Genomic DNA, 15,843 nt, shown 5'->3' on the forward strand with positions numbered 1-15,843 from the left:
CCTTAAGGTGGCCCTTGAGGAATGGAGGCACTGACTGGAGGGGGCCACTCACCCGCTTTTGATCCTCACGGACCACCGCAAATTTGAGTTCTTGCGGATCACCCACAGCCTAAACCCCCAGCAGGCAGAATGGCCACTGTTCTTCACCACGATTAGGTTCACAGTGTCCTATTGACCAAGGTCAAAGAACACTAAGGCTGACGCCCGAGTTCATGACAGGGATCTGGTAATGGCCACACCTGAACCCATCTTGCCCACATCTTGCTTTTCGTTCCCATGGAGTAGCAGTTCTTACAGGACCTCGAATCAGCTCAGGTGGAGGGGCCAGGACCGGTGGACACCCCAGCAGGGAAGGACTACGTCCTGGTCAGGATGCGGTTTCCCTTGCTCCATTAGGTAAATGATTCTCCAGCAGGTGGCCACCAGGGCAGGAGTAAAACTCTTACCTGCTACAGAAATGGTTCTGGTGGCCCTCCAAGAGGATGACGGGGAGTTTGTGGAAGCATGTGAAGTGTGCGTCCAAACAAAGACTCCGAACTAGAAACCAGCTGGGTTGCTGGAGCCTCTCCATCTTCCTTTTCAACCGTGGTCCCACATGGCAGTCGATTTCCTAACAGATCTCCCAGCCTCAAAAGGTAATACCATCATCTTAGTGGTCCTCGATTGTTTCTCCAACGCCTGCCAACCTACTTCCCATGCGTAAACTCCCCATGGCCCTCGACACGGCAGAACAACTGCTCCACCATGTATTTTGCCTATATGGCCTGCCCGAAGATATAGTCTCTGATCAAGGGCCCCAGTTTGCTTCCAGAGTACGAAAGCATTCTGGCAGAAGTTGGGCGTGTCCATCAGCCTCACCTTAGGTGACCATCCCCAGGATAACGGGCAGGTGGAGCGCTTGAATCATGCCCTCAGCCGCTTCCTTCACAGCTAGTGCAGTCAAAGACTACAGCAGTAGTCAAGGTTTCTGCCATGAGCAGAAAACACCCAGAACTCCTTTTCCCATTTGTCCTTGGGGTTGTCTCCATTTCAATGCCTCCTGGGGTGTCAACCTCCACCGTTGCGATGTGCCAGCTGTGGGGGCATGGTTCCAAAGCAGCCAAGAAGTCTGGTAGATGGTGTGGGAACACTTTCCCCCGACCACCCACCGATACAAACAAGAGGCAGATAAGCACCACCGCACCCTGTTTTTTCAACCAGGGCGGGGTGTGGTCAATTTGGGACATTAAGTTGAAACTGCCATCTAAAAACCTTAGTCCCTGGTTTATTGAGCCTTTTAAGTTTACCTGGCGGGTCACACCAGTAACTTACAGGTTCCAGCTTCCTCCCCACTTTCGCATATGCCCCACTTTTCATGTGTCCCTGCTCAAACCCTACCTGACCTCGCTGTTCCATTTGTCTCCGACTTCCAGAGGGAGCACTGTGACAGACCCACACCTCGTCCCAGAGGTCATAGGACAGCAAAAGCCGCCTGTGGGAAGGGGGTTACTTTCATGCCCACACAGTTCAACTCCAAACACCTGGCCATTATCAAGAGGGGATGAGAACTGGGTGGCACAGCAAGTAGAGCTGTTGTCTCACAGCGCATGGGTGGTGCAAGAGGACATGGGTTTGATCCCCGCTCAGTCTGTGTGGAGTTTGTATCTTCTCACCATGTCTGTGTGGGTTTCCTCTGGGTGCTCCAGTTTCCTTCCACAGTCCAAATACACGCTGTTCAGGTTCCCTCTTAGTGTGTGTGTGTGTGTGTGTGTGTGTGTGTGTGTGTGTGTGTGTGTGTGTGTGTGTGTGTGTGTGTGTGTGTTTTCCACTGATGTATGGATGAGTGACCCAGTGTAAGTAGTGTATCTAGCAGTGTAAGCCACCTTGGTGAATGAGGTGTGTGGGCTGATAACACTATGTAGAGTTCATTGGAAGTTGCTTTGGAGAAAAGCATCTGCTAAATAAATAAATATAAATGTAAGAAGCACAACTCCACCACTTCCTAGTTGAAGAATCTCATCGAGACAACAGTCCCCTCTGTGCTTCTGAAACTTCCACTCATATTACCTAACCAGCTCCTTGCATCTCCTTCTTTGCTCCCCAGTCTGTCTCCTTGTTCCTGAATCCTGTTTCCCAAGGCCATGACCTTTGTCTTGTCCCTTCGACCATGTATCCGGATCATCCCTGGTACCATGTTTGCCCCTTGAGTTTGAACATTCACCTGCCCCCAATCATGAGTTTCCTTAGCCCGCTCAAATCCTAAATCACCAGTGCCGCACCAGGGTCCATCTCACAGTGTTCTGTCTCATCGGTGTGAAAATTACCACAGTTTTGTAGAAATTATTTATGTTCTGACTTATTCCTAGAACAACACATCATTTTTTGTGAAACATTTTGAATTAGTATTATTCACCATGTTTCAATATTAAATCGCTCAAAAATATGAATGGATTTTAGCAGTAATTAGCAATGATGCCATTGTGTTATATGCAACAAATTAATGCTTATTCATAAAGACTAAAGTAATCATTAGTGATAGTCCCTGAGGTGTGAGTCAGGCAAGGCATTCCTGATATGATGAAGCTAGAAACTCACTCGTTGGTAATGTGCCTCCCTATATCGACATTTTTTACCGAAAACGCATATTTTTGTCTTTAAATTTACTCCTTCCTATAACCCTCTTAAAACAGATTTACTGACTGCACTTGCACTGCTTGTAAAAAACCTATAGTTTGTTGAAATTTACGTCCTCTTAAAGTATCTGCTAAAAATAGTTTACGAAAGGAAAGACTATTTCATCAACAGGAAATGCCACACAGATGTACATGTAACAGAGCATAACGTATGCAAACTGAAACTCATTCTTTTTGCAAAAAAAGAAAACAAATCAAGAAATTAACAATGAAACAAAGGAATTATAAAAGTAAGTTAAACATGAAACAGTATTTTCACATTGAACAAACATATGTTGTGTATTCACAGCAAAAAAAAAAACAAATGAGGGTATTCTTTTTTAACTTTTCCTAAAATATTTAGCTTTAACTGTAATATGTTTAAACATACCTTTTGGTGAAAATATTTTAGCTACTCAGGCAGAAATAAAAAAAATATAACGTATGTAAAATCCAGAGGAATTTAATTTTGCTGGGAAAATCTGGGTATTATACACGGAACCTTAGCAGAGAGGGTCGTGGACTTACCGTTTTTAAATGCAGCTCTGTCCTTCTTGTCCAGGTTTATCTATCTTTACTCTGTTGCCTGTTCACTTGCTGAGGGTCTGGGAATTAACTTTGCCTTCCTGAAATCACCCTGCTGCCAAAATCTATGTCAAAGTTTTCAGCCTGTAGACCTCCACCCCAAACACGTTCTACTGGGTGTGTGCATTGAGGAGATTATGCGATGAAGAACAATGCACTCTGGAAAAATGGGCAGCTACAAAGCTGAAAAAGAAACATGTAACCTTCCTGACCTTAATTTTTATGTGTAAGTTTCTGAAAAAATAAAACTGCAATAACCATTAAACATATATTAGCAGCCATTAATTTAAAGTTAAAGATACTGTACAGCGACACCATTGACCAATTTACTATTTACCATTAACATCCCTTCAACTATCTACTTCCCTTACCTTATCATCTTACCTACGATCTAATCCCATTACTTCATTTTCTGAAGAATGCTCTTTAGTCCTCGTTTTTATATCTTTCTTTCAGATTTCCAACCTGCCTAATGATCCTGCAATTGTGGGGTTTTAACATGATTACACGTAAAAATTTGTTAAAATTAGTAAAAATTTATTCAAATTAGCTAAAATGAAAAGTTTGAGATGCAGTATTCTAAAATAACATATCACATATAACATTATCACATGATAAAATGTTAGTGGCATTAGTGATTTGTACAATGGAGAATTGGTCATAAGTCTCAACACTGAGTACTAATCAGATTTTAGTTCTGTTAGACGAAGCTTAATGTTTAACGAAATTTTGAAAAATATATTTCAGTAAGATAATATTTTGTGGACATAAGTAGGAAGATCATTGACAATATTGGAGAATTTTTTTTTTTCCCCCTGAGTTTGGTCGCGTGTGATGTAGTATGGGGAAGTAAAGTTGCTCAAACACAAGTTTCCATCTAGTAACATTATATATGATGAAATATGCACATAATAAGAGTTTTCCACACTGGATGTATCTCATATTTAGACAAGAGGATAAAGTACACATTGAGTGCTCAAAGATCCACGTTTATCCTTTAGTATTTTCTGTCACTGATAAAAAATACGGAATCATAAAAATTAAGTTGTAAGCAAATAAAATAAATAATGCTGTCATCAAATCATATTGAAAGAATTTCAATTACTTAATTATTCAAATTTCGATTCACTTCACTGCAAAAAATAAACCCTCTAGTCCTTAATCAGTGTCTGTGATTAAGGGACACACATCTGTCATCTCCTTAGCAACACGCTCCAGAACCATGTTCTTGTCAGCTGTCTTAAGCATGCTCCTCAAGCTGGCCCAGAACACTTGCTGCTTTCGCTCGTCCTTGTGCCATTCCAAGTAGGTCTGTTGCCTGAGTAGAGTCCTCAGCTTCAGGAACTTCTTGGGGAGGGAGTCGGTGGGAATGGGTTCCAGCAGGATGAAGACCAGAGAGTCCTGCTGGATGCTCATAGCACGGTGTTGGGCAAAAAACAGCTCATAGTTGCACCACTCGCTCTGAACAAAGTTGTGTGAGAGAACAAAGAGCGTCTTATAGCTTCTTTCCACACAGTTGATGATGTTGTCTATGATCCAGTCCCCAGGGACAAAGTCTCTCTCATGGATGCAAAGGCTGAATTGTGCTGCCTCCAGGTTGGGCACCAGCTGGTTGTCCACCCATTCTGAGTCTTTCTGGCTGTATGAGATAAAGGCGTGGTACTTGAAGATGGCATTCTTCAATCTATCTGCCCCCTTGTGACCCCTCTTCTTCACCCTCAACCATACCCACAGCATCCGAAGATACCAAGCACCATCAAAAATGTAGAAAGTAAAACCCAAGACAGAAACAACAGTGAGAGTCATCAGTTGACTAATCACTGCTTGAATCCATGGGGTGCAAGATACCCAACCTGGATGATATTTTTCTAAAGCCATGCCTGCCATTTCATCTGGGGAGGAGCAGATGTAGTCTGATGGCCAGTCTATTAACAGTGATTTATTGAAACTGGTCACGAACCAGTACATGTCACAAGTGCAGGCAAATGGATTTTTTCCTGCTTTGAATCTCTTCAGTCCACTCAGTCCTTTAAATGAGTTTTCTTTAAGAGTGTTGATATTGTTTTGGTCAATATGTAGTTCTTCCAACTGGGGCGCTGAAAGATCTGGAGGCAAATGGTTGATATTGTTGGAGCTCAAAAACAGAGATTTTAAACTCGGAAGTTGAGAAAGAGCTTCTTGTGTCAAAGCAGTAATGTCTGTGTGTGATAGATTAACCCTTTGTAAGTAAGGAGAGAGGTAATTGAAAACAGGATCACCCAGGGTGTTGTCACTCAGAGAGAGATCAGATAGGTGAGAAGGCCATGAGGTTTTTCCAATAAGTTTAAAGGAGTTGGCACTTAGGTCTAGCACTGTCAAATTTTTCATGCCATGGGTGTGGTTTGAGGTGAACTCCAGGTCTTCAAATTTATTGTTTCTCAAGTAGAGGCGTCTAAGAGCAGGGAAGACATGAGAAAAGGAGCATCTCACCCACCACAACCCTCGTTCTCTTAAGAGATTGTCTGACAGGTCAAGAATTTGAAGAGATGGTAGAACTGAGATTAAGTCACATGGAATTATGCTCATTCCAGTGCCAGAAAATTTCAATTGAGTTATATGCTGAAAAAATGTTGAATTGATGCTGACCACAGGGAAACTGTACTGATAATGATGAATAGTATCAAATGTTAGGAATTCCACTTCTGAGGTTTTATTGTACCCTGGAATATCATGAATCTTGAATCCATCTGTGTCTTCTGCATAGGTTATGTTAAGAAATAACAGAGCCTTAACTGGAGACTGGATAATGTTACACACTACTTTTGCCAATACGGAGCTATTGAACCAGGTGTCTTGGAAAGTAAGGTTGCCAAGGTAGGTCATGTTTCTCAGTTTGTCAGTTATATCACTGGAAACGTTGCACAGATCAGGAACAAACTTTATCAGGGTCAGGCTCTCAGTTTTTGTTTGATCAAGGTCTTGAAGGATGCTTTGAAAAGCCTCTGGATGTTCACAAAAGGTCATTTTGAGAGTCAGGTCTTGTATCACAGGTAGCTGAGCCAAAGAACCAGCTTCATAATGATCCAGTTCAACACCACCTCCTAGTTGAAGCTTCCTGAGAGAAATTTCATGAAGTGGTGCAAAATCAGCTAAATGTACTGATCGTGCTTGTGGGCTTCCAAGAGCAAGATATGAGAGGCTCAATAAATCTTTGTAGGATTTCCTCAGAGTGTAAGATCCATAGAGGTTTTCGGAAATGTCTAGAATTATGAGATTAGGCAAATTCAGCTCCGGGATGATTCTCAGAGCATTGTAGGAGATGTTGAGGATCTGGACCTTGGGGTTTCCCTGGAATACAGAGGGCGAGATATCCTGCAGACCATTATGCGTGATCTTCAAAACACAGAGATCTGGTAGACCCATCAGATCCTGGTCATGCAGATGCGTGATGTTGTTGTGAGACAGGTCAAGATATTGAGTGCTTCTTGGCAAATTTCTTGGAACTTCAGTAAGATGTTGGTTCAAGAGGTCCACTCTGTTGTCACTAGACACCTTGCAGAACATGGGTTCTCTCTGATGGGACATTCTTCCATCTGCTGTGAGTAGCAATAGGTGGAAGTAAAGCGCTGACCTCAGAGCCATATCAATCCTGAAACAAAGGAAAACATTCAAACTGAGCAGCCCACTCCCTGCTCCATTGGTTAACCTAAACTCATCTTCTCAAAATATGAACTTTGAACTGAGATTATGATTCACATAAATTATCACTTGAATTACATGATTATGGATCAAAGCATAACTGTCTTTATTAATAGTAGAGCAGACCTGCACATTTGGAAGCTGTACCTTAGTTATATTTACTTGTCTGTACAAGCAGAGCACAGGTCAATAAATTAGACAGTATTGAAAGACAGTTTATTGTGTATTCCATCATCTGCAGACCATGCAAATAACTTTTTGCCGTTATTTATCATTAGTAATTTCCTTCCAGTAATGCAGCACATCTTCGTCACTCCAAAGACGTGCCGTTCAGGTTCACCCATAGTGTGTGAGTGACAGAAAGAGTGTGCTCCGCTGATGTGTGGATGAGCGATCCATTGTAAGTAATGTATCCTAGCACTGTAAGTCACCACGGTGAATAAGGTGTGTGGGCTGATAACACTACGTAGTATCCAGTGTAAGTTGCTTTGGAGAAAAGCGCCTGCTAAATACATATATGTAAATGTTTTACACCCCATGTGGATTTGCAGTGAAAAGCTGTTTTGCTGCTGGAGATATGAGAGTATGACTCTGACTGGATGTTTAGTGACATTAAATGCTGATCTATATGTTTTCCCTTCCTGCATCTCCCAATGCAGGAACAAAACTTCAAGCTCACTCATACAATCTGAAATACTTGAAATACTTGAAACCTTTTGCCCTTGTTAAGTGCATGTGCCTTTAGCCCTTGTTCACTGTGGATATATTTTCAGATCCTGGGAGCCCCATTTCTGTCTCAGTGTTGCTGTGACCCAATACCACTTTGCTCTTTACTTCACTTCTGAAAACCAGAGATACAGGCAACTTACGGGCACACCAAATGATGTTTTCCCTCATTTGCATAATGAAGAGCAGCAAAATTAACAATGATTTATGATACAACAATATTTAATTGTGCATGTATGAGCAAAGGTAGCTGATTAAATCATTTGTTTTAATATTTATCATCTCTCCATATTTTCCATACACAATATCACATATAAACATTATTTCACCAAATACTTGCAAATGAAGAAGGGCAACAAATTTCTGGATGCTCTGCTTCACCTGTGTTTATATTGTTCTTTGATACTTTTAAAACGTACCCTTTCTTTAAAATCTGAAAAACATTTTGTTGTCAGACTTATGCTTATAATGTATGTGACTTGAAAAAAGACAAATTACATGAAAGGAAAGAAATTACATAAAAGAAGAATAACAATCATTGACAGGAAGTACTCAGCAGAATCAAACCCAGCAGTGCATAAAATATTTTGACTTAATTCTTCCTTCTCCAAGTACAATGAAACATGGCATTACAATTAGAAACATTGCATAATGTATTTAAAAATAGAAGTATGACAAAATAGACTATTTAGTATAAATTCACATTGTAATAAGTCTGATTGTAATGTAAGGTAACCTCCAGAAGTGATGTACCTATTTAAATTACATCTAAAATCATGGTATTGCAAAGTATAATCCTTATTTATTTATTGATTTATTTTTTTTATTTGCTTTAACAAAATAACAGAAAAGAACCATGGCACAACAGTATAAAGACAGAATCAATATACACAGAAAATGTATCCACATACAGGCACGTAATAAAACTCGAAAGCGTAGGGTTACAATTAGCAAAGGTGACCATACAGTACCGTCTAAGGTGTTTGAAAAAGGTGACCAGAACTTCCAAGTCTTTTTTGTTTCTTTGCAATTGCAACACTGAGTCACACCAACATAAAAATACCAAAACGGTTACGTTATGAGTACATTACATCTGCATATATAACACGAGGACAAGATCTGCATTATCCCAAGAGCAGTAGAGCATTCACTTAATTTATAATGCAACTTGATATAATGCAGTTAATTATTAACTATCGTAGCAAAAGAAAAATTCATCCTTTGAGTCAAGCTTATACCATTTTACAGATGAACTTTTACCTTTTTTGATGGGAGCTCTGTATTCACAGTGAGCTATAGATCTTCACTCTGCTACCTGTTGACTTGCTGAAGGACTGGTAATTCCTCATAACTTCCTGCAACAAACTTTAATATTTCAACGCCTTCTCTTCAGCCTCTGATAAATCCACTTCCCAGAATTGAACTTATGAAACTGAACCTGTGTTGGTGGTGGTCATAGTCATATTTGTGTATGTGTGTGTGGTTTTGTGTGGGTTTGGGGAAGTAAGTCTAACGCTACTTTTAAGTATTCAATCCATAGCTAATTATTAAGTTAAGTGTACAGTATAACAATGTCTGTAAGTAATGTACACCATGTAAGGCTTTCAGCTTGATTTTGATCTATTATATTGTTACCCAAATAAGTGAATTATGCAGTTGCATGCTGCAACTTTTTCAGATTTTTCAAGCGTAGACAAAAAAGTCACGGACGACATGCTGGCACAGTGGGTAGCGCTGCTGTCTCACGTTGCCTGGGTGGTGCAAAATGTGTGTGTGTATGGGTATGTGGGTTTGATCTCTATTCAGTCTGTGTGGAATTTGCATGTTCTCCCCATGTCTGTGTTGCACAGATCAGGAAAACACTTGATCAGAGTCTGTCTCTTCAGCCTGTCAGTTATGTCACTGGAGACTCTTCAGCATGACCTCTACAAAAACAGAAGTTAAACTGAACCATCTCAGGTTCACCCATAGTGTGTGAGTGATAGAGAGTGAGAATAATTGTCACGCCCCCAGGAATCAAGCCAAGCGACCGCACCTGCGGCTTGTTAGCCCGGTCAGGTAGCTCCATAACCTCACAGAGGTGTGGATTCTTGCAAACACCTCCCTTTGTGGAGTTGCAGTATCAGCCTATACTCCTTGCCTTAGTCCCTGCTTGGTGTTCTGATCTCCTGGCTTCTGACCCTCACGTGTTCACCCAGCTACTGAGACTTGCTTCGCCCGTGTACCGTCGTCTGTGCCTCAAACGACCTTTGCCTGTCCCTGACCACTGGTTTCGTCTGTCCCAGGGTTCCCCTCCTGAAATAAAGCCGACCCGCACTTGGGTCCATCACCTTACCTCCTGTCCCCAGCCGGGCGTCCTGACAATAATTATTAAAACAACAAAATAGTTCCAGCATCAGCCCAGTCCCTGAGTATTGAGGAGTCTGATGGCTTGGGGGAAGAAACTGTTACACAGTCTGGGTGTAAGGGCCCGAATGCTTTGGTACCACACACACACACACACATTTTCAGAACCGCTTGTCCCATACGGGTTCGCAGGGAACCGGAGCCTACCCGGCAACACAGGGTGTAAGGCCAGAGGGGGAGGGGACACACCCAGGACGGGATGCCAGTCCGTCACAAGGCACCCCAAGCAGGACTCGAACCCCAGACCCACCGGAGAGTAGGACTGCGGTCCAACCCACTGCGCCACCGCACCCCCTAAACCATTTACCATTAATTTTTATTAATGCTAGATAGCATTCATTGTAAGTTGCCTTAGAGAAAAATTTCTGCTAAAAATAGTGCTCTAAGTCTTAAAATTTAAATATAATGAAGGAAATTAATACAGAATGTCCCCGAGTTACAATAGTCTGAATTACAATTTTTCGACTTTAAAATGGCAAGCTGGTGATCGACATTCAGTAGAAACCATACCTCAAATTTTTATTTTTTTTCCCAGGCAAGTGATTTGCGGTGCGATGCTCTCTTGTGATGCTGGGCAGTGACAGCGATCCACATTTCCCAGTCTGTCACGCGGTCGCTAGTGTTTACAACCGATACTCTGCAGTGTTCTGTATTACCATTGTTTTTTGGATATGGTATCCACGTTGTGTTTTGTGCATCCATCATGTCTACGAAACGTCCGTATGTGTCTCCTGCTACTGGTGAGAAGAAGAAGAGGAGGGCAATTACTCTTGAGGAGAAACTCAAAATAATTACTCAGCATGAAGGCAGCAAGACCATAATGGCCATCGCATGCTATGATGTTCGGGAGGTTATGTGTATTAAATGCATTTTCGACTTACGATATTTGCGACTTACGGTGAGTTTATCAGAATGTAACCCTATCATAAGTCAGGACCGTCTGTATACTGAATTTGTTGTTAAATTGCAGAATAATCTCTATACTATATTAAATATGTACATAGTAAACTAAAGGAAAATGAATATTATATTGCATTTGTGATTTAAAAACCAACACAGTTTATTTTTAATCAAAATAAACAATCCTATTTCAATCCTAACCACAGAGCACAAGTAGAATCTCTGCTTTAATATGCACTGACCATTCCAGAACATGCTATAAGATTCATTATACTGAAACTTTTTTATGAGCATTTCCAAGTGTCTTTATCTGCTAAAGATGTTCTCCTTGTGTCAATGTCAGCACAGCATTGATGGGAAGGGGAAGAAGGATGAACTCAATGTAATCTCTTGTTGGCGTTGTACAGATTGTTTCCAGAATGATCAGTTACTTTGTTTGTTTGTATGAACGTGTTTGCCACTTCTGGCTTTTGTACGTATTTTACAGTGTGCTGATATTAAGCTTTATGTAAACCTAATCACAGACTGCACTGCTGAAACTCTGATGCTACTGATCTAAGCTGCAATGGTGCCATTTGATGTTTAGATACTGTTGGTGTTTGTAAAATCCAAAATGTGCCAAAATATCTTAAATGTGTTTTTGAAAATAATTCCCATTACTATGCTACCTTATGTTTTATTTCTTATGTTTCTAGCTGTCTTCCCATTTGTAATTGTGTTTTTTCATAAGCCTGAATGGAAGAGCAAAGATAGTTATATCCCAGGTGTTTCTGGGGTTCTCCAAGGTCGGTCATTTGAAACATCGCTGGGATGCAAAACCCTGATCTCACTTGACAGACATGAAGCACTGAGAAGGCTTCCAAACATAACTAGCCATATCTGGGAAGGTCTCATGTGCTCACTCAGCCTTCACAAATCACAAAGGAAGTGTGTGGTTGTTGTCTGCATGTCTATTCTGAGAGCCGAACTGTCAAAAAGAGAACTAAAAATACCTCATAGGCCAGGGGTCTTTGTTGAAGTGTTAGCGGTGGAGTACAGTGATAATGACCATTGTATTCTTTGGGTTTAAAGAGTTCCATTTCATAGGGCTGGGGTCATGTGAAGAATGACATGAAGTTTTTGAAATTAAAGATCAAAACAGATTTGTTGAAACACATTAATGACCTTAACACAAGATGTGTAATGGAGTATTGTTTAATTTTTATCTCAAACATATGTGTCACATTTCATTTTTGTAGTGATAAATACTTTCAAAGCCATCCATAACGGTTTTATTCTTCCAGGAACAATATATTATAAATTACAATTTCTGGATATAAATAAATGCCTTCAGATATCCAAATATATATAGTGTAAATAAAAAGCCAATGATCGCATAAGAAAAGGCAATGACACTATTTGTAGAAGATTAAACTTACTCTGAGGTAATCACCTTTTCATGTAGCGACTTGAAATGCCTAAGATTTTATAATTACAATTAATGACATGCAATATTTCATAATAGAAATTCCCAATATGATAAAAACTTCAAAACATTACAGGTGATATGAAAACATTTTTGCACGTAAAGATTTAGATTGCATTGTCCCTAATGGCACTTGACAGTGCACTGTTGAGTCAAGTACTTAGAATAAGAAATGAAAAGTTTGTGTTCGGAAAAAAAAACATCTAATGCTGTGAATCTACGTCAGTTGCAAGGCTGTAGCCACTATTTTCTTTAAGCCTGGAATTCAATGTTCAAATCCAAGCAGTGGTCAGATAGTTGGTTCTGTTCTGGTCTTTATGGAAGTCTGCTTTGATACATAATATTCCTGGTGCTTCACCAATAAAGATGTTTATTTTTTCTTTTAATTATCATTTTAGCCATTTGACACCGACTCCACATTAGATGCTGTCATTCTCCTACTCCGTTTCCATGCTTTGTCTCAATTCATCCAAAGACCTGCCTTCCAACACAGCCATTTTCATTTCCCTGCTGTTAGAAATAAAGATAAATTGCACACCAGTTACTTTGCACAGAAATCTATATAACTGAATCCCTTATTATCTGGAGTATACACTCAGATATATAACTTCCTCTTCCCTTTCACACTTCCTCTTCTTCAGTATTTACTGAAGCATGTTGTACTAGCTCACTGGGGCTCACTGGGCACCACCAGCAGCATCGAACATCTTCTTTCTGCCCTCCATGCCGGACATGGCTTCCACATTCTTACGCCAATCCCCGACCTCAGTAGTAAGCACCTGTGAAACAGGATGCAATAGGTAAGAGATGGATTCGATAGGTTAAATTTGGGTTTTTGAGCAAAACTTCATAGTAGATGAAGATGGTTTGGAAGCACATTACAACTCATTTTGGTATATCTCAGTTTGTCATGACTGAACATGTGTTCTGTAGGTGACTGTCACCAACAGCGATTCTCTTGAGTATCTCCTGCTTCGAGCTGCATTTAAAGACTATGTGGGTATACCTTCTCCTGCTTGATGTCCTCCTTTTTGACAGACTTGAGGTTGGCACGGAGGTCCATGGAACCCTTATGCTTGGATCCCAGCAGGGCACGCATCATCTCATCAGCTGAAACGCGCACCTTGCGCAGTGCCGGCTTCTTGAACTTCCCTCCCAGATCCATGACCTTCAGTTTCAACTCATGGATCTGGATCCGGTGAGAACAGTACAGTGGAGTCAAACCTAGCAGACATCATAGCACCTCTAGAGAGTAGAAGTTGAGATAAGAATAACTGAATCAACGTCAGTGTTGGACAGGAGGAGAGCGCTGTTGTATTTTTGAGCTGAACCTCCAATTTCATGAATACGAGGTAAATTTTAAAATATCAGAGTAAGGCATGATGCTATAATATTAAAAGAAATGAACAAGCTGGGCAAAAAAGCATACATCTTGATTGTTCTTGATCACTTTTGCCTCACAGTCATATCGTTCTTCATCAACAACATCAATTTTTGCATACAGCTGCTTGCAAAGTGCCTGTGTAAAGAGACAAAACATACAAGCACATCATCAAGGTTCTCGGTAGCAAAATATGTTCACTTATTTTGGTATACTATACAATTCTATCCAAGTCTGTATAGTTATTGATATAGTACATTTAATTATTTAAAATTCTCATTAAGAAATTCCTGTTCTGTAAAACTGAATGACAGAAATGATTATTATAGTTTGCCCAGTGTCACTCCTAAATGCTGATATTAAGAGCATATTCTGATGTTCTGAGTGCCTTGTATTGTTTCCTGTTCTGGCCAGTAGTAAATGATGCCTGTACCATATAGCTACTGATCAGCAGTGATCCCATCTTTCACCTGTAACTCCTCCATTGAGAGTCCGGACATCTGCAGAGGAGGTAATTTTTCTTCCAAATACCGTACTTTTTCTTCATCTCTCTCCATCTTCTCCCTCTCAAGGTCCTCCTTAGCCCTAGTCAGGAGCAAGATCTGGCAGACCATAGGGATTTATTAAAGAAGGGACTAACCCCCACAGAATGACAAACAAAGAGGCAAGTTTATAACTCTCAACCTCGAAGACAGATTTTGAAAGCGTGCATGTTGTTAATTATTGATTTGGTTTTTTAGTGCACTCTTTGGTAGGAACATTCCGAAGGCATGACTTTCAGTATAGACTGGACTAGGCTCCTACCTTCAAAGACAGTCTGCGAGAGGCTGATATCTTGCTCTTGGGCTGCAAAAAAAGAAAAAAAAACATTCTAACTCATTATTTCTTCCTTTCACTGATTCTTACTACAGTCATCAACAAACACATATTGCAGGTACTTTCCAGAAATTTCACCTTCCCCCAGGCCTATTGATAAACCTCACAGTATAAATAAACCGTATCTCATTGGGTTATAAGCAGCCTCAAATGTATTTATTCACCCACCTTTAAACAATAATGTTACAGAGCAAAAAACTGACTTTACACGTGTTTTAATTATACATTTGTAATTGGACACTGATATATTAAGCATAATCATAAAGGTCACAGTGGACTTACCTTAGCCTCACCCTTAGGATGGAGCGGTCTGGGAATACTGCGGCCCTATTAGCAAAATACACATATCACAACCATCTTTCTTGTCTTATCTCTTATGAGCAGGAGGATCATTTTAAAACAATGCAAGTAATAAGTAAAAATTATGCAAAGCATGCAGGGCGATGTCTCATTTCCATATACTGCGAGCACAGGCCCTTAGTGTTGGAATGATAATGAACTGCAACTATGCAATGAGACAGTTAAACGAGTCCCACTGGTGGCTGCAAATTGCCAGACGCTCAGCACTTCCCCTTATCAAAGCTGACAACCTGTAGACAGATGTTTTGTAGCCTCATTGGCTGGATGCACCTGTAACATTGATGCCTCTCCTAGAGACCATTGTTCTACAGATTCTTCACTTGCACCCTAATAAACTGCTGACTTCATTCTTGAAGACACCTGACGTACAGGTTCTTGAAAGGTTATTACACAGCCAGTAGAGACTCTCTGGCCGTAACCCAAGGTGAGTTAAAAAGAACACATGCAGTACTAAACATTCTGCCTGAGCTGTAAGAATCTTACAGAACCCTTTCTTTACCAGCTGTTTAATATGAAAGTACCAAGTACCTTAAGTACTGTATTACAGCATGGTACAGAAACTTGACTGTCCAATTAAAATCGAAACTTGGATGACTAGTACATACTGCTCTAAAAATTATATGGTGGGAAGGGAAAAGACCCATACAGGAGTTGTACGAGGCATCTATTTTGAAAACAAGCTAAAAAATTGCGGCTGATGACACACACATTTTACATGAGAACTTTAACATGTTGCCCTCAGGGAGACGATTTAGAATTTTGATGTTTAAATCAAATCGTTACAAGACTTCTTTTGTGCCAACTGCAGTTAAATT

The 15,843-nt window shown here is 40.5% G+C and overlaps 2 protein-coding genes across 2 annotated transcripts; both read right to left on the reverse strand.

Moving 5' to 3' along the window:
- Positions 1-4,394: 4,394 nt before the first annotated feature.
- LOC108936365 (toll-like receptor 6) lies at positions 4,395-6,800 on the reverse strand. The gene has a single exon (XM_018755702.2). It carries the CDS (start codon positions 6,798-6,800, stop codon positions 4,395-4,397), a length of 2,406 nt encoding a protein of 801 aa, XP_018611218.1.
- A 5,735-nt stretch (positions 6,801-12,535) lies between these two features.
- On the reverse strand, positions 12,536-14,662 carry LOC108936366 (troponin I, slow skeletal muscle-like). The gene is made up of 5 exons (XM_029248804.1): positions 14,597-14,662; positions 14,263-14,394; positions 13,841-13,930; positions 13,418-13,600; positions 12,536-13,190 (listed from the first exon to the last, which is right to left on the reverse strand). Exons 1-5 carry the CDS (start codon positions 14,660-14,662, stop codon positions 13,089-13,091), a joined length of 573 nt encoding a protein of 190 aa, XP_029104637.1. The 3' UTR covers positions 12,536-13,088.
- Positions 14,663-15,843: the final 1,181 nt, after the last annotated feature.

The sequence above is a fragment of the Scleropages formosus genome, chromosome 24 (assembly GCF_900964775.1).
Source record: "Scleropages formosus chromosome 24, fSclFor1.1, whole genome shotgun sequence".
NCBI lineage: Eukaryota > Metazoa > Chordata > Actinopteri > Osteoglossiformes > Osteoglossidae > Scleropages > Scleropages formosus.

Coding starts and splice junctions, on each gene's coding strand:
- LOC108936366 (XM_029248804.1), bottom strand. CDS start 14,662: ATGTTTTTTTTTCTTTTTTTGCAGCCCAAGAGCAAGATATCAGCCTCT. Junction 14,395..14,596: donor CTCGCAGACTGTCTTTGAAG/GTAGGAGCCTAG, acceptor ATGGTCTGCCAG/ATCTTGCTCCTGACTAGGGC. Junction 13,191..13,417: donor AGGACATCAAGCAGGAGAAG/GTATACCCACAT, acceptor CCTGTTTCACAG/GTGCTTACTACTGAGGTCGG.
- LOC108936365 (XM_018755702.2), bottom strand. CDS start 6,800: ATGTCCCATCAGAGAGAACCCATGTTCTGCAAGGTGTCTAGTGACAAC.